This window comes from Nicotiana attenuata, unplaced genomic scaffold (assembly GCF_001879085.1).
Source record: "Nicotiana attenuata strain UT unplaced genomic scaffold, NIATTr2, whole genome shotgun sequence".
Taxonomy (NCBI): Eukaryota; Viridiplantae; Streptophyta; class Magnoliopsida; order Solanales; family Solanaceae; genus Nicotiana; species Nicotiana attenuata.
Genome location: NW_017676347.1, coordinates 1 through 24933, shown reverse-complemented (window position 1 = coordinate 24933; position 24933 = coordinate 1). Strand labels below are relative to the sequence as shown.

The window sequence follows — 24933 nt, the reverse complement described above, 5'->3', positions numbered from 1 at the left end:
GTTTAAAAGTTGCAGATTTTCAATTCTGGTGTTGCAGGCATTTAAGCCTTCGCGATCGCATGGGGTACATTGCGATCCCGTAGAAGAAAATTGGAAGGCCAGGATTTAGACCTTCGCGTTCACGTTCGAGGTCTCACGTTCGCGGAAGGTTAGGAGTTCTTGCTTTGCGTTCGCATGAGGAGGCTCGCATTCGCGTATAAGGAATTGAGGTGCAGCGGAAGTTGGTCTTCGCGTTCGCGTGGGGGGCATCACGTTCGCGTAGGTATGTGAGTCTGAAGCATCGCGTTCGTAGGGTGTTGGTCGCATTCGTGTAGGGTATTTTTGAGGACTTGGAAATTTTCTCTTCGCGATCGCAAGGCTTGGGCCGCGATCGCGATGAAGGGAAACCAGAACTGGGCAGAAAGTTTATAAGTTATTTCATCTGCGATTGTGAGTCATTTTTCCTCCATAGCTGAGCATTCTGAGAGCTTTTTGAAGGTGATTAAGGAGGGATTCAAGGAGGATTGATTGGAGGTAAGATTCTTGAACCTAAAACGTGATTCTATTGTGAAATTAACCTAGAAATTCATGGAACTTAAGCTAAAATGGAAGAACTAGGGCTTGGGATTTTTGAATCTTTGATTGAGGATATGGAGGACCAATTGGGGTCGGATTTGAGAACTTTTGATATGTATGAACTCGTGGGATGATGAGGAACCCGTTGATGTAAAAATTTCTGAGTTTCGAGAAGTGGGCCTGGGGCTCGGGTTTTGCTAATTTCGGAATTTTTGATATTTTTCGATTGTTTTCGCTTGGGCTTTGTTTATTTAGCATATTGTGACATATTCATTCTGATTTTGGTTAGATTCGACGCGCGTGGAGGCCGATTCGAGGGGCAAAGGCGTCGTGAGCTAGAGGTTTAGCTGGTTCGAGGTGAGTAATGATTGTAAATAATGTCCTGAGGGTTTGAAACCCCGGATTTCACATTGTAGTGCTATATTCAGGTGAGACATGCGCTTGACGACGAGCGTGGGTCATTTACTATTGGGGATTGAGACTTGGTCTGTCCCGATTGATGCTTTTACCGCGTATTTGACTGAAACTTATTTGTTATCATCATGATTTGGACTGATTGTCATAGTTGGGCTTCGTGCCAACCATTTGAACTCTTCGGGGATTTTTATCACTATTTCCTTACCGTGTTGACTTATTACTTAAACTCAGTCGTACAGTTTTCCACTGTTTTACAACTCAGCCACTTTTACTTGGTTTTGGAAACTTAAATGATATTTTAAATTGTGTATTGGGCTGAGAACTACTGTTTTACCAAAGCCCGAGGGGCTTATGTGATTTTTGACTGAGTATGTCCGAGGGCCAAATGTGAGGGTACACTGATACCGATATGAGGCCGAGGGCCTGGATTTGACGCCACGAGATGGCTTGATATAGCTCTTGGGCCGTAAGGGGCCCCTCCGGAGTCTGCACACCCCCAGTGAGCACGAGCACCCATTGAGATCTGAGAGTGAGCCCGAGGGGCTGATGTTATTCTGAGAGTGAGCCCGAGGGGCTGCTACTGTTCTATGTGTTTACTTCTGATTAACTGTTTGTCCCTTATCTGCTTATTTGTTGTAAATGTATCTCATCCTGCTTTTCATTGGTTTACTGCTTACAAATTGTTTATTTAACTGTTTCATTATAGATTACCCTGTGTATACGTGTTTTCTTATTCTCAGTCGTTATTTATGCTTATTACTCACTGGGTCGGAGTACTCACATTACTCCCTGCACGTTGCGTGCAGATCCAGGTGTTCCAGAGGCTGAGTGAGAGTTTTTTAGTCGATCAGCATTATCCGGGGATATCGAGGTAGCTGCATGGCGTCCACAGCCCTAATTTCTCCCTTCTATTCTATTGTTATCCGCATTTCCTAGACTGTTTATGTAGTAGGCTGTTGAACTTGTATTAGAGGCTCGAGACTTGTGACACCAGATGAGTGTGGGCTATGTAGTAGTATTATCTTGTGACTTCCGCATATTTAACTTACTGTTTCAGACCTTTATCATGTTAAATTTGGTAATTAAGCTGTGTTAGCTCATAATGGATTTTTATAAGAAAATGGGTTGAGATTGATAGTTGGTCGGGCTTGCCTAGCAGTGTGTTGGGCGCCATCACGACTGGGGTTTGGGGTCGTGACAATTATAGGATTAGTGGGGAATTAACAAGTTGATTAAGGAAAGGGGTGAACTTTTGGATAAGTTTAATCCCCTCCCCCTCCCCCCCCCCCAACCCCAACGTGGCAGCCCAAATAGGCCTTGCACAAAACAAGGTGACACATTTTGGAGGAGCTCTTGGCTAAGTCATCACCTAGTGGGACCCACACCCACCAAGGTAAAAGACTTTCAAATTCACAAAGATATGGAATGACAACGTTCAACTTCAACAAAAGCCATGAAAGACTTCTCAAATTCAACAAAAGTCATATGAGATTATGATAAAATTCACAAAAGAAAGATATATCTATCTTCATATCAATGTAAATAGCTTCAGCAAGAGATTAATACGAGACTTCTTAGAATAATAGCAACGGAATTTTGCAATTTTAAGAGAGTACGATACAATCTTTCTCAAGAATATCATATGGATTCTCCCCTATTTCGATCCGCCGTTATGTGTTTTGTCGCAATTGACGTATGTTAGAGGGATTGCCAAGAGAATCGGCTCAGCTATGTTAAGGCTATCCCTTCTTTATTTTTGGCATGATCCATACGATATAAACGAAACGAGCAAATGCACAACTTCTATAAATGACTATATTCATAGAAATACTAGAGATGCATATGTTCTTGATTCCCCATGTGTCCTATTATTCTATCATCTGTTCATGGGTCTCAGAAAATACGTAAGTTGATAAAGTTTACTTCACGATATTAATCAAAGACATAATGGTCTTATGACGTTCCGAGAGATTTTATTGACGTACTTCTCATGCATTGCATTCATTTATACATGTACATTGACCCATGACCAGATGGCGTTATATACACGTATATGTATATGGGATATGGGAAAAGGTTACGGCGTTATATATGCACCACCACCTGGTTATAAACGCATATACCTATGCATGGTATGACATTTATACGCATATGCATGACATTATAAATATTAATAATTCACAAAGTTATTCAGACTTACATGTTGATTCTTTTACTCCATGTTACTCTCATGTCTATTGTTTACTGATATTCATTCCTTACATACTTAGTACATTATTTATACTGACGTCCCTTTTGCCTGGGGACGATGCGTTTCATGCCCGCAGGTCCTGATAGATAGGATGAGAGTCCTCCAAGTAGGCTATCAGCTCAGTGGAAGGTGTTGGTGCGCTCCATTTGCTCTGGAGTTGCTTATTTGGTCAGTATGATTAGAACTTGTATTGATTAGTATGGCGGGGCTCTGTCCCGATCTTTATGACATGTATGTACTCTTAGAGGCTTGTAGACATATGTCATGTACGTGAAAGATTGTATGGCCTTGTCGGCCTATGTTCAGTGTACGAGTGATCATTTTGGTCTTATAGGCCACTATGTTATATGTATAAGTTTGTATTCCCTCATGTTATTGTACGAAAGATACATTACATTGGTGCTCGATTGAGTAAGGTACCGGGTGTCCATCGCCGGCCCATCGGTTTGGGTCGTGACAACCCCAACCCTTTACTCCCCCACCACACCCACCTACCTCTTTCATTTCAGTAAAACGAATACTTTTTATGATATAAAAAGGTATTTTCTTTCATTTTAACAAAATGAGTACTTTCTTTTCATGATATAGAAAAAAAATCTTTCATTTAAATAAAATGAGTAATTTCTTTTCATGATGTAGAAAACAAATTTCTTTTATTTCAACAAACTAAGTATTTTCTTTTTCTGAAATAGAAAAAGTATTTTTTCAATAATGAGTACTTTCTTTCAAAATGTGGAGAAGTATTTTCTTACATTTCAACAAACAAGTACTTTTTTCATGATGTGGAAAAAATATTTTCTTTCATTTCAGCAAACTAAGTTTTTTTTTTTTCTGAAATAGAAAAAAAATACTTTTTTTATTTAAAAAATAGAGTATTTTCTTTTTATAATGTAGAAAATATATTTTCTTTCATTTCAAAAAACTGAGTATTTTCTTTTCATGATGTAGAAAAAGTATTTTCTTTCATTTAACAAAATGAGTAATTTCTTTTCATATTGTAGAAATGATACTTTTTTCAATAAAATAAAGTATTTGCTTTTTAGTTATTGAATTCAAATTTCAACATTGTTCTTGTGTGAAAAAGTAAAGTAGCACATCAGTTCCTTTGATTTTATGTGAATTTTGAAAAGAGTAATTAAATTATTGAAGAAAATAGAGTTCGGGAAGGGGGGGGGGGGGGGGAGATAGGAGGAGTACATGAAACATGGGGATTTTGGGAAAGGTGGGTTGAGGATAGTAGCATAAAAAATTATTTTTCTAAAAATATTTTATACTCTCTAACCAAACACTGAAACTATTTTCCGGAAAAAGTTTTTGACTCACCAACCAAACAAGGGAAAATAAGTGATAAAATCACTCATTTTCCAGGAAAATATTTTCTAGGAAAATATTTTCTTTCGTACCAAACACACCCAAAATGATAATTCTTTTTCATTTTTCTCATTTTAACTGATACATGTTCTAATGATATTTACATTATAATATTTTTTTAAATTTCAAATGGAGGTTTAATGTATAGTTAATTTAATCATTTTTTCACTAAACAAAACAAAACATTGATTGACATACTTTTCCACCAAAAATTATAATTTGTAAGATATTTTTTCCTTAGCTTCTCGGGATTTTTAAATTAGTCAAAAATATCTTTTGAATCCATGCTTTTTATTAATAAAATTCGAAAATCTTCGCATCCGGTCGATTTTATAACTGGGAATTCTAGCTTCCAGTTTTCAACCTTTGAGTGGAAAGATATCGCTCCGGTATGATTACCGCAAACTCCTTCATGAACTTCTATCATTACCTAATCAGCTTTTGCGGGACCTAAGCCTCAAGCTAACATACCCTGAAAAGATATCCGATAAAGTTATGCATCAACAAGACAATACCACATAGCCTCGTTCTGAGAATCAGCAGGCAATTTGCCATGTCTTAAGTAATCAATAAATTCATTTCTCCAATCCCATACTGAGTTTTCGAATTATCTTCAAAATAGCCATACACATCTAGTACTGAATGTAGCAACTTCACAACTAAACCAAAATCAGTGCCTTTTAACTCCGTTGATAAACCCAAGCTAGGTAGCGCATCGCCTTCCACGTTTTCCTCTCTCATGATATGAACTATTGTGCCCTCCTTGAACCGAGAAAGCAAAACTTGTACTTCTGCATACACTCTTCTTTAACATAAAAATTCCACATATTTCATTACCACCAGTTGGGAATCACACTTTACGTCGATTACCTCGGGGCCTAGTCCCCAGGCTAATTTAAGTCTTGCTATCATAGCCTCACACTCGGCTTTATTATTAGTTAAAGGAACATTTCCTATGGCCTGCTTTAGGATTTCTCCAGAAAGAGTAATCAATACTATCCTTAGACCGAACCCTTTCACGTTGTATGCGACATGCGTAAAAAAGGTTCATGCTACACCCCATGTTTTCATACGTGAGAGTACGTCGTAAATCAATTGATGTAAGCGTAGAAATGAGATCATCTTGAAAAGTACATAAAGTAAGGTAATCATGTTAACTTGGAGGTTAAAAATATTTAATATCATGCACTATAAGTACCAAGAGGGTTGGAAGGCTTAAAAGCTAAACGAATTAAAGAAAATAAGGTTCGTCGAAAGTCGACAAGTTGGGAATGTTATAACAAGTATTTTTGGGGTAAACTAGGGTGCTTAAAATTATAAGGAGGTTATTTTAGTCTTATGATAGTCGTGTGTTATGTTTTGAAGTCAAGCGATTTGTGGAACAAAAGTTGGCAAAGATAATCACAAGTTACATTCATAAATGCGCTGAAAATTAAGTCAAATGTAGCTGAGCTTTTTTCCCAATATACTTGGAATTATGGGGTGATATACCTACCAAAATGAAGATCTACGAGTCTAGTTTCTAACACATTTAATCGTTTGTCGATACGATATCAGAGTAGACATATATTTGCATTTTTGTGAGACTGCGCAAGCCGCTCCCATGGGACCACGAAGTCGGTGTAAAACTCCAGCTTGTATTTAAGTCAATTCTAAATCTTTTTCACTCATTTTTCTCATTTAAAACAGTTCCTAAACCCTCCTAAATTCTCTCCAAAGGTTCCTCCATGATTCTAGAGTGAAAACCTAAGATAAAAACATGAATCTAATGCTAGAAACCCCGTAGTGCTTGCTAGATCGTAGTTCTTCATCTTGTCGCTGTATTGGAGGGTTCTTCAAAGTGAAGTAACCTTAGATTTTGTGTTGTTCTTATTTACTAATGTATAATCATTCACTCCTTCATATATATTAGATTTTCAAGGCGAACTACAAGTGTTTACATACCAACTTGCACACCAAAAGTCAATTCAAGAACAGAACACAACACCTATAGTGTTATGGTGTAATTGAGGATAATTGTGGGCTGTGTTTGGATGAAATTTAAAGTTTTTGCTACTGTCTAAGGTGAGTATAACAGCCTACTATTTGTGCTTAAGCTTTCTTGTATGTTGGTTAAGTTGTTAGGATGATAAACTACAAGATAATACTTGGATTGGCTTGAGATGTTGTTGTTCTTGATGGATTGATTTGAAAGTTGCTCTTATGAACTTTAAGTGGCTGAAAATTATGGAAAATAAGTTATGATATTGTTAGTATTATTATGTTGGTTTACATATCAATCTTGTTGATGAAATTGGTAACTAGAAAAGCAAATGACTATAAAGCACTTGGAAGTTGTCGACCGTAATACTATCTTGTGTTGGGCTATTTCGAGTAACTTTAAAATTGAGTACAAGGTTGGAAATCCTCTAAAAGGTATTGGTTATTATACGGAATATATTACTAAGTTCAAGAAATAATGATAATGGGGTTGAAGGGTGCTAAAGAGATTCAATCTGAGCTTGCTGCTCGTCGTGATATGTTGATAATTTGTTAATAAAATATTTTGTACTATATTGTTAATGTTGTTCTTATTGAATTGATCTAGTTATTTTTTTGGTATATGGTATTGGAGGAGGCCCTAATAACATGGGAGATGTTGCCGAAATTTACATAAACGAGCTACTAGCTTAAGTTGCGAACTTAGCCTTTACTTAGCACTAATTTTGAATTTCCTTATTCTATGGTAGATGTAGTTGAGTTGTTTGAAGAATGGCTTGAAAGGTATTAAGGACTCAACGGAGTTAAGGTATGTTAAGGCTAAACTTTTTCTTCATTTTGGCATGATCCCATAACAACTTGTGTTTGATAACGAGACATAAAGAGAAGTTCGTATTCTTGAACTTATGTACATTATCATAGTCTCATAAATTACATTATTCTTCCTTATAGAGACTTTATATTCAGTTATGTATTGTCTTCTTCCAGTCAAGAGAGCTGAGGGTCTATATATATACAGTATTACAATATTTTCACCACCATCGAGCTATAATCGATGGGCAGGCCCCTATTGGGCAACCTCTAATCAGATGGTAAGATATATACTGAGCCTAATGTGGCCGAGTGCCTATGAGCGAGCCCAAAATAGCCGAGATACAGAGCCTAGTATGGCCGAGTGCCTATGAGTGAGCCTACTACGGCAGAGCAGTTATATGTACCGAGCCTTATAGGGCCGGACAACTATTTTACTTACTATATTGAGAGAGTTGAGTCAGTATCAGCAGGTAAGCATATCTTTAGATCATCTTGGACTCCTAGTTACTTTCAATTATTATATTATTTGTTCAGTTTCAACTTTCAGTTATTATGTTGCCTTACTTACTCAGTACATTATTTCGTACTGATGTCCCTTTTGCTGGGGTTGCTGCATTTCTTGCTTGCAGTTCTTGATAGACAGCTGGATAGACCTTCCCAGTATACAGAGTCAAACATTAGCTAGGTTGGTAAGCTCCACTTTCTCGGAGTTACCCGGTCTAGACCTTGGAGTCCATTTTATATATACAGGTTTGATGGGTAGTGATTGCAACCGTCTCAACTCTACACAATGGTAGGAAGAGCGGGTAGCAACTGCTTTTACCCAAATAGTAGATTCGGGATCGATTTTCCATAGGGAGCTAGTAATGGAGTTGGATTATCTGTTTAGCCTAGAGTTGCGTTTGTACTTCTAGTTGCACTCCTAACATTTTTGGGTTTTCTTTTTATCAACTACTAACTTTAAAACTAATGATTAAACTAAATTATGCTAAAGAGATATTTTCTAAGTTGTGACTAAGATATAGAAAAGCACTAGGGTCGTGACACTACCTAGGTGGCTAGCTAACGGATCGAAGTTATTAAGGGGAGATTGATAATTTGGGGCTTATATTATAACCGTTGCACAATTGTATTCATTCTCACACCTCTCGGTAGAGAGAACGATTTTGCCCAATTGACTCTCTCGAGACCAATTGGGTAGGCCAATTTGACCAAGCAACTAGGGTTCAAGTAGGGTAATTACTCTCTCGAGGTTTAACCCGTTAATTGGGACTACCATTCTCATGGGTCCATCCCAATTCCTTATTGGGTCAACTTTAGGGTCATAGACTCTCTTTCTCAAGAAGAGTTAGACCCACTAAGCTTTGAATTCATGTTTGCAACCACAAATTCTAGATTGAAACACAAAATTAACCCAAATAACTAACACCCAATCTCAATCTCACCCTAGAATGTAACACCCATTAACTACCCACTCCCACACTAGGGTTGAGCCACAACCCTAGCTAATGGGTTTAGCTAGACATAATTAAAAAAGAAATAGATGAAATAGAAGAAGAAACAACCATATTAATTAATTGCTAATGTTAAACTACAATAATCTATGATGAAATAAAGCTAAAATGCCCAAAATAAGCTAAAATATATGTCTCACGAGCGCAGCAGCTGTTCAGAACATAAAACTTGACCAAAAAATGGTAAAATGTCCTATTTATACCTGGCTAAAAAAAACTGGACAAGAATACCCCTGCGGGGTCGGCGCGGACCGCGCAGAAAGGTAGCGCGGCCGCGCAGGCTCTTGGACATGCAAATTTCTCTTCTCTGAAGTTGGGGGCGCGCACCGCGCAAGAAGGAAGCGCGGCCGCGCTGGATGATGGGCGCGGACCGCGTATAAATGGAGCGCGGCCGCGTGGCAGGACTTGGGCAAAATCATCATCTCTCTGAATCTCACCCACGCGGACCGTACTGATTTGTAGCGCGGCCGCGTGGGACTTGCCTTAAATTTGAAGGTCTTTGAATCTTCACAAACGCGGACCGCGTAAAGATGAGCGCGGACCGCGTAAAGATGAGCGCGGACCGCGTAAAGATGAGCGCGGACCGCGCAAGATGCCCTTGAAATATTCACTCTCTGAATCTCCTAGCGCGGCCGCATGGCAAATCAGTGCGGTCCGCGCTAGGTTCTCTTGATCCCCACTTCACTTGGTCTTTGACACTTGGCAGGTTTCACTCCGTTTTGAGCCGATCTTTGACATTTGTCATCTTGTCGCTTAAACCTGCAATAAAGCGCAACTTGTAAGCATTTTGGGACTATTTTGTGGTAATTCCTACACAAAGCATAGGCAAGTATGGGCATAAAACGTGTTAAAATCATAGTTATCAAGTAGGTCGAGGCCCTGTCCCGACCATGATGCATTTCATCTATCTCTAGAGGCTTGTAGATATGTCTTATACAGCTTGTATATCAGTAGATGTTCATGCAGGCCTCGTCGACATGTAAAATTATATATATATATATATATATATATATATATATATATATATATATATATATATATATATATATAATATATATATATATATATATGGGCTATGTTTACCCCTCAGGTAAGAGAGACGATATTTTTAGATGATTCAGAATATGGCCTCATCGGCTTAAGTTGAGGGTCACCCCTCCAAAAATTCAATTACAGTGTGGTACGCTCGGGCCATGTATGTCACTGGGTGCCGACCACGCCTCTTCAAGTTTGGGGCATGGCAGTTCAAACTCCAGACACAGTCCCTAACACCAAAAAAACTGCTTCTTTTGCAGCTCGAGGCATTATTCTGGAGAAGTCAGCCATAAAGTCGGCTAAAACTTGTGACTTGATTGCAGTCTATGGTTTATATTCAATATCAATCTCACAAATTTTTACTGCCCATTTAGCCAATCGACCTGATAACTCGGTCTTATGAAGGACGTTCCACAGGGGAAACGTCGTCAATTGGCTATAGGGTGAGATTGAAAGTTTGGTCTAAACTTTCGAGAGGCAACTACAAAATCCAGAGCCAACTTTTTTCAGGTGCGGATACCGAGTTTCCGCACCTGATAATATTTTACTAATGTAATAAATAGGGTATCTCATGCCTTCTTCTTCCCCGACCATAACTACACTTACGACCACGTCTGACACTGCCAAATATACTATTAATTGCTCTTCATCTTTTTGTTTGGATATCAAAGGTTGACTGGACAGATATTTTTTCAAATCCTGCAATGCTTGTTGGCACTTCGGTGCCTATGCGGAGTCATTCTTCTTTTTCAACAATGAAAAAAATCGGTGACATTTTCTTGAGGATATAGATATCAACCTACTAAGGGTTGTCAATCTTCCGGTCAGCCTTTGCACTTCTTTATGTTATTCAGTTGATCGGGAATATCTTCTATGCTCTTAATCTTGTCCGGATTTACTTCAATTCCTTATTATGATACTAAAAAGCCAAGAAATATTTCGGACCCAACTCTAAAAGCACATTTCTCCGGATTAAGATTCATATTGTACTTCCTCAAGGTGCCAATTTTTTCTTGAAAATCACTCAAATGAATGTCATCAATATAAACTTCCAAAGTTTTCCCAATTTGATGTTTAAACATCCTGTTTACGCGTCTCTGATACGTGGCTCCAACATTTATAAGCCCAAAAGGTATCACATTATAACAATAAGCACCTAAATTAGTAATAAATAAATTTTTTTCTTAATCCTCCGGATATATACTTGTTTAATTATATTCGAAATATGCATCAAGGAAACTCATCAACTCATGTCAGTCGTAACATCAATCATTGGATCAATGTTCGGCAATGGAAAGAGTCTTTAGGGCAAGCCCTATTCAAATCTTTAAAATCAATATATATTCTAAATTTATTGTTCTTTTTTGTACTATCACTAAATCAGGATATTCAACTTCTCATATTGAACCAATATTAAGTAACCTAGCAACCTTGTCCTTAACAAACCTGTTTTGGCCCTAAGTTATTTGTCGCTTTTTCTGCTTTACCATATGGAAATTGGGGTTCAAGCTTTGTTTATGAACTGTTACTTCGAGTGGAATTCATGTCATATCTAAACGAGACCACACAAAACAATCAACATTAGCTTGAAGAAATTCAAGAATTTTATATCTAAGTTTGGGGCTTCACCCTGTCCCTAGGTAAACCTTTCTTTTCAGGAACTCATTGAACAAAACGAATTATTCGAGTTCCTCTGCAGTTGATTTTGTTGTATCCATATCTTCGGGTACTTGAAAAGATATGGGTACCTTGTATATATCTGGTGTCCCCTCCTCAACATTGTCTTTCCCCGGTGTTGCGACCAGAATTAAATTGAGAGTTAACACCATCTATAATTGTTATTTATTGATTTCCTCTGCCTTGCTGTTAGACAAAGTAACTGCATTTACTTCCTTAGAAGCGAGCTGGTCACCGCTATTCTGCTTGACTCCGTCCGATATTGAAAATTTTAACAAATGGTGGTAAGTTGATGGAACAACTTTCATACCGTGAATCCATGGCATACCGAGAATCATATTGTACCCTATATCTTCGTCCACAACTTCAAATAATGTTGATTTTATCACTTCCTCGGCGTACGTAGGCAACATGATCTCTCCTCGAGTTGTCACGCTTGTTAAATAGAATCCAGCCAAAAGCTTTATTGTCGGAACTATGCGGCCGGTCAGCTTCGATTGCTCTAGGACTCTTAATTGAATGATATAGGCCGAACTACTTGGATCAATCAACACACGTTTTATTTTTAAATCTTAAACATTTAAAGATTAACAGAGCAACATTATGTGGTAAAGTAAGTCCGTCTGCATCTTCGTCATTAAAAGTAATTTCATTATCCTTTGGTACGCCCTGGTTCCTCTTTCCATGAGTGACCGATATTTTTGTTTTCCTTGCCGCCAAAAATATCACACCATTCACTTCAACTCCTCCGAAAAATCATATTTATAGTGAGACGAGGAGACCCTGTTGGTTTCACCAGTTCCGTTGCATCACGGCCTTTGCCATAATTATTCATAGTCCGGCCACTCAAGAATTCCTTAAGATGACGTTTCTTAGCAACATAGCTACCTCGTCACGAACGTGCATGTAGTCCCCTGTTCGATGATCCTGTGTACCATGAAATTCACACCACAAACTAGGATCTCTTTGATTGGGTCTGACCGAATTAGTTTCGGGAACCTTGCTTCCTTTATGTTCCTCATGGAAGGCTTCAACATTAGCCTTTTGTGTATAAAACTAAGAAAAATGAGAGAAAGAGAGATAGGCTTTGTAATTCTTGTCTTTCGTGTCCTTCTAATGAGTATAATCTACTATTTATAGTTAAATATGAGGAGACAATATCGTCAAATCTCGCCCTCTTAAAGATGAAAATGTTGAGATTTTTAGTAACGTCTGCTCCTTTAATGTTGCTTTCTCTAACTGTTACCTTACTTTCAAATTCACTTTTTTGATATTTATGTCCTCAGAATTCGTACAATACCGGTAACGTGTTTGTATCCGATATTAACTATCTGCTGACTTATCTTCCTCTTGTCATCACTGTCACAAGTATGCTCGAGAAATGTCCACCTATAATCCTTAAATATATTGACAAATTTAAGGGACACTCGATGTATTCCGCCAAAAAATGGAAGAAAAGAAGAAGTAAAAAATGAGAAGCAGACGGGGGAGCCGACCCAAGGGAGGAATTCAAAAATAGCCAAATTTACCCGTGGTCATTCGAAAATAGCCACATTTTTAAAAGTAATCGAAATTTAGCCACTTTTCATGTAAAGATAAATCTGACCGAAAACATTGTTCAAAATCCGGAAAACACTCCAGTATAATATACTGGAGTTGCAGCATAAAGTATACTGAAATATATCGGTCCAGTATAATATGCTAAAAATTCATACACAGGTGCTCCAATCTCCAGTATATTATGCTGGAACTTTCCGCGTGTTGGAGTCCAGCATAATATGCTGGAAGTTCATATACAGGTGCACCAAACTCCAGTATATTATGCTGAACCGGTCTCTGTTGCAGTAAATTAGTGGCTATTTTTTAATGACCTGACAAATGCTGGCTATTTTTAAATGATCAATCCAAAAACTAGCTAGCCCGTGCTATTTTACCCGACCCAATGGTGGGGAGAGGTACATCACATTAGGGGTGGGCATAGTTTGGGCAAACCCGAAATCCAAATTTTTTAAATTTTTGGTTTGGATTTACGGATTACGGATTGGATTTTGGATTAAATTTTTAAATTTTTTGGATTTCGGATTGGAGGTTGGATTTGGGAAAATTTTATACTTTATGTTTAGTCCATTATCTAAATGCCAATAATAATAAGTTAAACACCCTGTACATTAGGTATTATTTCATATATGCAATATTAATTGCTAAGGTATTGTCAGGATACTTTCTATTTGGACATGATTTTACTATTTACTTCTTATCGCCCGTATTAATATCTTTGTTGCACTTTCTTGATAATAATTTCATCACTTGAATACTTTATTTGGATGATTGCGGTGAGAATGAGTAACTTTTTCAGGAAATTTAATATGATTAATTCATTTGGATATTCATTTTTGTAAAAAGAAGAAACATATCAACTTATAAGCTCAAAACCGAAAATCCAAAATATTCAACCCGATTAATCCGAAACCGAACTTAAAAAAATCCGATCCAATCCGAGTTTATTTGGTTTGGATTTGGATTGTCATATCTTCAATCCGAAAACCGAAAATCCAAACCGAAATTTTATATTTAATTCGAACTGCCCGAACGCCCACCCTACATCACATACGGGTAATTCAGTCACATATAGGTGAGCCGACCCGATCCGGCCTATCATTCCCCTAAATCCTAATCGGGAATGACCGGATATATAAGCGAGTAAAGCGACCCAAGCATGATCCAACTGGGAAGTATAGACTAACTAGTGGGTGTTTGCCCGGGCTAAGCCCGGGCCCAATAACTTTTATATACAAACGTTATAGTTATAGAGATTTTTACATGCTTGGTCCCATTTCAAAAATTATTATCATAAATGATAGTAGAATTTATTTATTCCTAAAATAGCACCTTTTTTTTTTTTTTTATTTTTTAGCACTTCACTTTGACAACTCCATTAACTAAGGAATCCCTCTACATTAATACATTTTTTACTACATTTTCTTTTCCCCCACTCTACCCAAATATATCAAAGATTCTGAAAGAAGAATATCTCAAAAATAATTCTCTCTACACAATGAGAATTTTCGTATTTCTTTCTTTTTTGAGTTTTAAACTTTTTTCTGTACAATTTTATTTTAACTAAAAATATACATTTAACATATTTCAAGTATATTATATTTGTGATAATATACAATGTAAAAATACCATCAATATGTCATATATACATATATATATATATATATATATATATATATATATATATATATATATATATATATATATGTGTGTGTGTGTGTGTGTGTGTGTGTGTGTGTGTGTGTGTGTGTGTGTGTGTTTTTATACCACATATATAACTTATATATACATCATACTACATTATTATATTGATATTATTCAAAGTATATTGCTAGCATAAACCTTACATAAAATTTAATCTAAAATATTAATATGCCATTAATATGTATATAGAAGAAAAAAATATATGTCACATATACTATTTAAATACGGATAATTTGTACAAATATGCGTATTATATTAGTACAAAATATAAATGGCATATTTATAATATCTCTTTAAATATAAATAAGTGTATAAATAACATATGTATATATACATAATTTTTCCTAAAAACACACATGATTTATAATGTAACACCCCAAAATTTTTATAATATTTGCATTCTTGATTGAGCATTTTTATAACGAAGAAATATTTTAACTTGCACTTTTTAAATGTGAAATGGTCAATATATGAAAAATNAGTACAAAATATAAATGGCATATTTATAATATCTCTTTAAATATAAATAAGTGTATAAATAACATATGTATATATACATAATTTTTCCTAAAAAACACATGATTTATAATATACCACAAACATACATTATATTTTTTTTCATGAAATATATATATTTTATTTCATTGGAATATACAGATATATAATTTTTCTAGGAGTAAGTTGAATAAAAAGGTCCATGTGTAAAAAGGAAAAAATTTATTATGGAATGGATCGATGATATATAATTAAATATAAAGACATATATAAACAACATATGCATATGCATATATATATATATATATATATATATATATATATATATATATATATATATATATATATATATATATTCCTAAAAAAATATATGATTTATAATGTATATACACCATAAACATACATTATAATTTTTTCGTAAAATATATGTATTTTATTTCATTAGAATATAAGATGTATAATTTGCTACATTACATTATATAAAAAGTTCCATATATGGAAAGGAAAAAATCTATTATGGAATGGATTGGTTTCTAACAAAAATATAAAATATGGTATGGAATGGAGAGAAAAAATAGGGAAATATATTAAATACTAGGACTGCCTTTTTAAACAGCTTGATTCTTGCTTATTTAAATTGAATTAAATCTGCTATATGTATAAATATTTTACTGCCATATTTGTTAATCATTAATTAATGCTAATTTTTTGTATTATATTTTTAATAGTGTGCTATTAATGAAAGTAGCTCAATGTTATACACTTTTTCGGCTACCGAATATAAATAGTTTTTGGTGCAGGCTAAAAATGATAATAACCCTTTAATAGTGTTGTTAACATCATTTGTTAAGCCACGTTTGCATTTAAATTTGCCATGTTGGTTTTTCATATGATGATAAATTCATACATTTGAGGGCTACTTGCAACATGTTGACCATTCTTTTTTTAAAAAAAAAAAATAAGAATAAATATGTGAGTAATCAGTATCTATATGTATATGTTGGTTTAGTTGTTTCATCACAAGAGAGTGAAAAAAGTTGTAAGAAAATAATAAAACTGAATGTGAAAAAGTAAACATAGGTGCTGATCGAAATATCTGGATGGTGAAACAAACCAAAATAGTAGTAAAACAAATTATTCTACTACAAAAGATTTTGGTTCATACGGCAAGGTGTGGGAGTCAGCCGTCTATTAGTGCTAACAGAACAACTATTTATTCTTCCAACGATTATCACCAAAAATGACTTAGAGAACTGTCTAGACCAGTGAATGCGAAAGGAAGAAGCAGAAATAGATTTCAGTATGAGAGATCAATGTGGTTTTAGTCGCTATCAATCTCGTAGTAATTTCTTCTCTCAACTACAAACCAGATATCATCAAATTCATGGGCGTCGAAGTTGTAGACAGAAGAAAGTAATTGAAAACTTTGAAACACAAACTGACGCAAATGAATAACTGATGGAAATGACATTTGGAACACCCTGGGCAACAGTTAGGTCTCATTGTGCATGTATATAGCAAAGAAAAGAAATAACATATTTGATTTTTTAACTTCTTTCTGAAGTTGGAAAAGCTATTCCAATATTAAGATCATGCTGTATGTGAGATATCATTCCATCAAGATTCACATGATTTGCATTTGCGAGAAGACGATTAGTTGTTGCCTGTCAATATTTGAGGCGGCGTTGCAACAACTTTTCTTCTTTCTGAATCATTGCTAAAGAGTTATTTTTACGGTGTTGGTATTTTTATCATGAGCTTCGTTTACTGAGCGAGAATTCTTTTTTGATTGTCAATGATCCATTAATGTGCTTTTTCGCAAGCGTCGGCACTCCAGGCGTCCTGCAAGTCAATGTGAGACCTTGTAAATATATTGTTTCATCAAATAACAAGAGACTCATGAAGGAACAATTCAGAATATCTGCACAATGACTATCTCTGGAGTAACTCATGCCACACAAAAATAGAATAAAATATCACAATACGAAGAAGGAAAGAGCGTAAACTGAGACATCAACATATAAAAAGCCACCAAATACAGAAAGATGGTCATCTAATCCGCAACTCTAATCAGCAAAAAATAATGTATAAAACTCAAATGAACAAAGCAGCACAAATCAAAATAGATTAGTCGTTGCTAGCTTTGCAGGAAAGTACTTAGAGGAGACCGAGTACAAATAAAAATTAATTACTACTTGTTCCTTTAATTTTGCACAGCAAAATAAAAAATCAAGTGTCCACCTCCGCACACTCTTTTAAGAGTTCTATATGTCCCTTTAGTGTTGGACTCCTTCGAATTTTCTGTTCGCCAAGGTCAATTCCATGCCGTACCCGAAAGGAAAAAAACAATAGACCAACTTCTTTACCTAGTTGAAACAATACTAATCCAACAGAACTTGCCATGGGAAAAGGAACTCTAAAACAGAAAATCTAGGTATGTGCAAATAATAAATTCAATTTTCGTTATCACAACCACAGTAGGAAAAAGGAAAAGTTAACTAAATTCAGAAACCAGCCGAAACTATGCAAACATCTCCGAAATCCCAGGTAAAGTCATCTCAGAAAATTTAATTCTAGCGATTGTGAAGTATATACAAAAGAGAGAAACCATCGACCAACTATTTTACCCCAATTATACAGTTTAATCGAATAGGACCTGTGATGAGATAATAATTTAAAAATAACAGAAGGTGAGAAAATCAAAGAAGAGAGAAGAGCGCAAAAGTAAACTCACCGGACGTATAGTTTTAGCTAGAATGCAATCTCAGCCATATTCAATGAGCTCCAGCTAAACTCCGTCAAAAGCAAAGATGGCATTCACAAGCAAAAGATTGTAAGTCATGAATTGTACCTTGCATAAAACAGAGGATTCAGTGATGACTAAAATCAGGAGTAAAAAAATATTAATTAAGAAGATGCAACAAATTTTAAAGTGCCGCAGTCCACCTCTTTCTCTATTTGTTGTGGAAGCTCTCTCGTAGGCGCCAACACTAATGCCAAAAGTCCATCACCACGTTGAAGAGGTTGTTGAGCCAAACAATGCTGCATGGAAAGAGAATAACATGTATTGTAATTATTAAACATCACAACAATTGAAGCATCTCATATAAGCAAGATCAAGTACAACACTGACAGATTCAGAATATGACATGGAAATGAAATACACAACTCGTATCATAGGTATGTTGAATGCATCGGTCTTCCCATTACCAGTTTCAACACAACCCAAGAGATCTCTTCCACTAAGAGCAACTGGCATGGATTGAGCCTGAATAGAAGTCGGTGCAGTGTAGCCATGCTTTTCAATATCCTTCATGATGCTAGGATGCAAGCACTGCAGGGAGAACAAATAAGCAGGATCCAAATAACTTAATTATGCCCTTAAATTAAAAAATAAATACAGGGATTTATCAATGATGAATTTATATTCAACTAAACATATCAGGACATGATTCAGTCGTCTTTCAAGTCAAGTGAACCCTACATAGGTCAGGTTTCCTTTGGAACTGCGATAACGAGAAACACGCTTAAAGTGAGCTAGGAATATGAACTTATCTGAATGATCGTAGATTATTTTATGAACTTTATCTCCTTTAATTGTATCCAAAATATTACTTGAAGAAAGATAGTATCAAAATCTAGCCAAAATATAACCATGAGGACAACTCAAGGGGAAAAGGACCAGATATCACATATGTCAAATATTATAACTTTTCATAATAGAAATGTCCCACTTCACAGAAGTGAAGGTTGTAAGGCACAAACAAAGATCATAAATATCAAACAGAGCTTCTTTCATACCTGTAACATAATTTGGCTGACATTGGAATAGAGTTCCTAAGCAATGTTTATGCTGGCGCATGATGACCTCATTATCTGGCATAAAAGAAAAGTTGTGGAGAATTTTTGAAGCAGCAACATCGCACTGCTGCTTTTCAGCTCGCCCCTCCTCATCCAAAATAAATACGCTATCTTTCTCAAACCACCAACCTGCATGGTGAGACTTGGTATTACTCTTCTGAAGAGATGAATCTCTATTGGCAGCTGTAGAATCAGTGTTGTTATCAAGTATTACAAACAGTTACAGAGATCTCATGCATTGGAAATAAAGAATGTGAAAAAATTAAAGCAGTAAGGGCATACAAAAGAAGAGTCGGGGAGATTGAAACCATTCTGAGTTACATAGGATTAGGTACAGATTTGTTCGGGTTCAATACTTCATATCCAATTCGAAATCCAGTAGTAGCTCAATTTGCATCCAAAAGCCGCATGCAACTACATTTGAATCCAGCAGCATTTGCGATACTGTGAAAAACAAAATCGAGAATACCAAACACAAGCATGAGCAGATAAGCTGGGATAAAGAGAAGCAAAAAAAGATGGACAAAGCTTACTTAGTAATTGTAGAGGCAGAGCACGTAATAGGTGAATCTATATGTAGACTGATTAAGATTTACCTCTTCATAGTTTCCGTATCTCGCATTTTGCAAGATCAACAATGTCTATTAAACATTTAACTAAATGTCATAATTTATTTCATCCATGCTTGAATCCAACAAAAAAATTGAAACTATAAGAAAGTGGTGAACCCTGCAAACAGCAACAACACATTTGAATATTTCTCTTATTTCTTATTTCAAGGATAACAATATGAAGTAACTATTAGGATTTTTCATAAATCAAATTTTGAGGGGAAAAAAAGAGTACCTTTAGAGAGTGCGGGGATTGAATTCACCCCCAACTGAAATGGGAAACAACTCCAAATATCCCAGTTTTTTCTGGACGAATTACAAAGAATGATGGACGAATAATTTAATCAGTTTAAACAATTTATACGCAGCAGCTATTCCGAAAATCAAGAAGAAAATAAACTAAAACTCACCTTATAACTGTACAATCAAGGAGAATAAACTGTCCAGGAAGAGAGAAGACTAAAAGAGATGAGGGAAATTGGAAGAGGAGGTGAGCAGCATTGGAAATTTTGAGGAAGAAACAGAGCATAGAGACTGCAAATCGGGTGGAAACAGAGATGTTCGTTTGAGCGGTGTAAAGCAAACGTGTCAAAGCTAAAGTAGGGTTAACACGTGACTTTTGCCAAAATATTTGCAGTTTCCCTAAATACCCCGGGACGACCCCAAGCTCCTCAAACTCAATGTAGAGAGAGAGAAACCCTAGCTAGCATTTCATTTCCGGATCCAAAATAGAGCCGGTATTTTCATCGATAAAGACTGAGTCTTTTCAATCAAAGGAGAAGCCCTAACGTTCAAAGAAAGATGACGCAGAAGAAGAGGAATGAGGTAAAATTAGCAAATAGTAGTAGTTCTGCTCCAATGATACAAAAGGCGAAGAAGAAGAAATCCGTTGCAAATACAAAAAAAGCTAATATTTTCAATCAAGTTATTATTAGCAATGGAGAAGATGCCACCCAAAAGTTCAATCACATCTCCAAAGGTATCTCTTTCTGCTTCTGCGACTATTTCACCAGCTACCTCCTTACTCTGCTCATCTAATTCTGCTTTATTGTTAAATTAAATCAGGGAAGAACATTGTGGAGCCGTCAAATGATAACACAGACCAGATGGACGTTGATCTGGTGAGTTCTGATTTCTGGGTGGTATTGAGTTTTTAAATTGTTCAAGTTATGATTAACAACATTAAAGACAACATTTTTCAACAACGCCAATTCTATATATTCTTTCTCATCCTCATTGGAAAAAATAACAACAATGGCTTAATTTTCTTTCATTACTGAAATTGTTGATCAGGTGAATCCAGGCTGTTACTTAAAATTTAGTTCAATTGTTATTCTTCAAGTACATCGCTCAGCTTACTTGGTGCCAGTGCCACTGCCAATTGTGGAGTAATTTCAATTTTCAATTTTATTATTAGTTAGTAAATAGTAGATTGAACAAATTAAAAAAAATTCCAGGAAAAAATTGTTTGACTGCTCTTTTTTGTCCTACCTAGGCCACGGCAGCTCACTTCCAAGAGGAACTACTTATGGACATCCTCAGTAGGCTACCTGTGCGGTCTCTTCTTCAATTCAAATGCGTTTCAAAATTTTGGAATACATTGATCTCGGAGCCTTATTTTAAGATGAAGCATCTCAATCATGCCAAGAATGACCAAGATTCCCAAAAATTTCTTATTGCCCATAGGTGCCCTAAGGATTACATATGGTCCATGTATTGTGTTCCTTTATCATCAGTTCAACCGGTTGAAGATGTACAAAAATTTGATTGCCCTTCAAACCCTAAACCTTGCCGATGCGCAATCCATTGTTGTTACGATGGCTTGGCTGTTTTCGAGGTTCCTGATAATTTGGATAAGAAGAGCTCCATACTTTTGCTGTGGAACCCCTCCACAAGAGAATCATTACTACTTCCCCCTCTAGAATTTCCACCAGAGGGAGATTCTACTTTTGGATTGGGTTATGACTCAACCAGTGGTGAGTATAAGATCCTTCATATTCGGGATGGCTTAGGTAGTTGCAAATTACCTAGTGAAATTCTCGCGCTGAAAGGTGGCTCCTGGAGAAGCATCGATGAACATCCTCGTGGCATTTGCACTGTGTTGTTAGGTATGCGATCTTTGCCATTTGTACATGAGGCATTTCATTGGATCGCTATTTTGAAGAAGTTGAAGTGTTTCGTGGTGGTTTCGTTTAGTATTTCAAATGAAGTGTACGGAGAGATACCCTTGCCAAAGGAAATGTTAAGCTTGAAGGGTAACACGTCTATTGGTGTTTCAGTGTTAGAAGGAATGCTTTGTATTTATTCTAATTCTACTCGTCAGAGGAACGAAACTTTTAAGTTATGGGTATTGAAAGAATATGGTGTCGAGGAATCTTGGACCAGATTGTTAACTATAGAAGATCCTTGGATTTGTAATGTCGTACCGAAATATCGGTTTGCGGATGGTGAAGTGCTATTCCGGTGCCTTCTTCATCAACAATCTGGGAATGGGTTTAGGACACCCAGTGGACCATTTGTATCATGGCCTCGATTGGATGGCATTCAGAATGGATACGCTTTTACAGAAAGCTTGATCTCTCCAAAATCGCTTACTTATTAATTTCTTATGTATGATCGATGCACTTTTTCTTTTTTCCCCAGTTATCATGTTACAACCTCGTATTCTTATTAGTTTATCTATTGTTCACCAGTTTTTAAGGTTTCAAGATGTATTTACTAAAGTAGTTGTTTTTTTTTTTTTTGTGAGAAAAACAGGAGTCTCCTGACCATTTTACTTCTTCAATGGGAGGAACAGACTGTAGGGGAGGTTTCTCAGCTTGTTTGAATGTGGGAAATTGAGAAGAGTGCAATGCTAATAATATCATCAAGTCTCAAATTTGTTCCTCCAATGTTCCCTTGCATAGTAATTGAAATTTGCAAAAAAGATAATTCGAATGTATTTTGTGGATTAAGTTACTATATCTCTACTCTCATTGTTTTTTAATCATATGCCCTGTACCTCATAACTTTATTGGGATATCTTTATCAGTAAATGCCTCTTAAATGTATCGTTATCAGGAATGCTGGAAAATATTACTAGTAAGCAAGGACATTCTGTGCAATAATATGTTATGCAGCTTAAAGAGGAGCTGCAAGTTTCATCAGCAGCAGCAACAAGGACGTGGTAGCAGCCGAAATGCCGGATTCCTGCTATGGTGTTTTCTTGCCCACGCTGACGCTAGAGCTCAGGATCTTGAAAGATTTATAACCTCTCAATGTCAAAAAGAGAGCAAGGTGACTGCCACTATAAAAGCTTCAAGCTTTATTAGGATTCCATGCATTGAGAGGGTGCAGAGGTCATTTCCAGCCTCCATACCTGCATGTCGTAACAAAACACAACTGCATCATTTGTGAATCATAAATCTATAAAAAAAAATAACCAAGTACAATACAGTAAGTAACAGGGAAGTTCAATATTAATTGCACGTTCTGTACAAACAAAAGTCAAGATTTGAGATCACTTCAAAACAATCAATCAGGACTGGTGCCATCCGCGCTTCTTCTGACTATTGAAAGTGGAAGTTCAGAGCCTAGAGAGCTCTCTATCTTTCCCCAAATTCCGACTAGCGCGGTTCTTTTTCTCGACCAATTTCTTTCTCAAAGTCAACTTTCTACCTTGTTAGTCAAGCTAATATTGTTTTTTATACGCAGTTTTATAGTTAATATTGTTATAATAGGAAGATGGGGTTTTTCAGTGAAGTAGCATGAGCTCTACATGTCTAGCGGTTTTAAATTGTTATAACAGAAAAACATCATCAATAGATGCAAACAGGTAGTTGGAGTTTACCAGTAAAGCATACCATCAGCAAAACACAGTATATTATTTGCTCTTACTTGAGTACAGCAACTGAGACTAGTAGTTCAGATGGACAAGTAATCACTCACAAATATAAATATGACAAGAGTAAATAATTCAACCAGTTTCTTCCTTTTATATTGAACATAGAGAAGAAGAGTGCTCAAATCAATTGAGTAAAATAACTCAAATTTTCAATCTTTTACCACTCACAACTATAACATGAAATTTTACATCATATATGAAGCTACTTACATATGTGCCTGTTGATAGAAACACCGGCGGCTTAGGAAAATGTACCACAATGAAAGAAATATATTTTGTTAATGATGCCGACACGCAATCTCCCGTATAGTACACAATTATTTCTGCAGTATCACTTTTAGGTTCCCAGCTGATATTCTCAGAAAGTAGGACACAAACTTTATGAACATGTATCATGTGAGTGATCATATAGGGTGAGGTCAGGCATCTAACTAGGATTTTCCTTTAAAGCAAAGACTATTCCATAGGTAAAATAACCAGCTACCGGAGGCAACATCTGTGATTCTGATTCTGATAAGATTAGATGACCAGCAGAAGACAGCATCATGTGATTCTTAAAATAGCTTCATTGCTGCGTTAACAATAGTAATAAAGAGCGATAATAAGAGGGCAAAAGTGATAACAGTGGGGAAGCTGATTATACAGCATTGTCCTACTCAGGCGCATCATGCTGAAAAGCTATCAGGCAGTTAGTATACAAAAGATGTCGCAAGTTAGATTAACAAAAAGATACTTGCAGTTTATGTCTCTGTCATGTAGTCAACAATTTCCTTCAAGTCTTTTAAATTGCAACCCGGTGTTCTTTCTATTCATCCTCCTCTTTGTTTGAGCTACTTCATCCCAACGACCAGCTGCAGCATATATGTTGACAAGCAACAAATAATGCCTAAAATTCTTGGGATCTTCCTCAATCAACTTATTTGCAATTTGTTCTCCTAAAATTCTAAAGCGGGTTGAGCCAAGTAATTCAGACCACAATGGGGATTCCAGTGGTAAATTGCTCTCCGCTGGTATGTCCTTCATTGTTTTATTTGTCCTCTTGTCATTAGGTCCAGCATTTGTCCAGAAGATTAGTCCACTGCACCACTAATAGTGCAAAACTTAGGGCGTTTATTACCAAACAAACTACACTCATGACGCCAAACGTAGTGTTCTTGCTTCTGCTACACGTCTTCTACGGCGACAAGCGCATAACGACACCCACAAACT

At 36.2% G+C, this 24933-nt stretch overlaps 1 protein-coding gene and 1 long non-coding RNA gene across 7 annotated transcripts; one reads left to right on the top strand and one right to left on the bottom strand.

The window, feature by feature from the left end:
• Window positions 1–16672: 16672 nt before the first annotated feature.
• LOC109220951 lies at window positions 16673–20417 on the bottom strand. 5 transcript variants are annotated; one of them, XR_002067179.1, is made up of 8 exons: window positions 20252–20417; window positions 20077–20147; window positions 19513–19959; window positions 19171–19359; window positions 18580–18703; window positions 18316–18411; window positions 18104–18220; window positions 16673–17211 (listed from the first exon to the last, which is right to left on the bottom strand). It is a non-coding gene; the product is annotated as an uncharacterized LOC109220951 (long non-coding RNA). The 5 variants fall into 5 exon arrangements; XR_002067178.1 differs by having other exon boundaries at window positions 18104–18411; window positions 19513–19674; window positions 19764–19959; XR_002067177.1 differs by having other exon boundaries at window positions 18104–18411; window positions 19513–19674; window positions 19827–19959; window positions 20252–20415.
• A 104-nt stretch (window positions 20418–20521) lies between these two features.
• Window positions 20522–22889, top strand: LOC109220950 (F-box/kelch-repeat protein At3g23880-like). 2 transcript variants are annotated; one of them, XM_019385419.1, is made up of 4 exons: window positions 20522–20820; window positions 20907–20962; window positions 21337–22451; window positions 22599–22889. In XM_019385419.1, the coding sequence occupies exons 1-3, from the start codon at window positions 20643–20645 to the stop codon at window positions 22441–22443; spliced, it is 1341 nt and encodes a 446-aa protein (XP_019240964.1). In that variant the 5' UTR covers window positions 20522–20642; the 3' UTR covers window positions 22444–22451; window positions 22599–22889. The 2 variants fall into 2 exon arrangements, with proteins under 2 accessions (XP_019240964.1, XP_019240962.1); XM_019385417.1 differs by having other exon boundaries at window positions 21337–22889.
• Window positions 22890–24933: the final 2044 nt, after the last annotated feature.

Bases quoted from the DNA above. Each gene is read 5' to 3' on its own strand.
- LOC109220950 (XM_019385419.1), top strand. From the start codon at position 20,643: ATGACGCAGAAGAAGAGGAATGAGGTAAAATTAGCAAATAGTAGTAGT. The intron at 20,821-20,906 runs GTATCTCTTTCT...AAATTAAATCAG, and splicing joins GTTCAATCACATCTCCAAAG to GGAAGAACATTGTGGAGCCG. The intron at 20,963-21,336 runs GTGAGTTCTGAT...TGTCCTACCTAG, and splicing joins ACCAGATGGACGTTGATCTG to GCCACGGCAGCTCACTTCCA.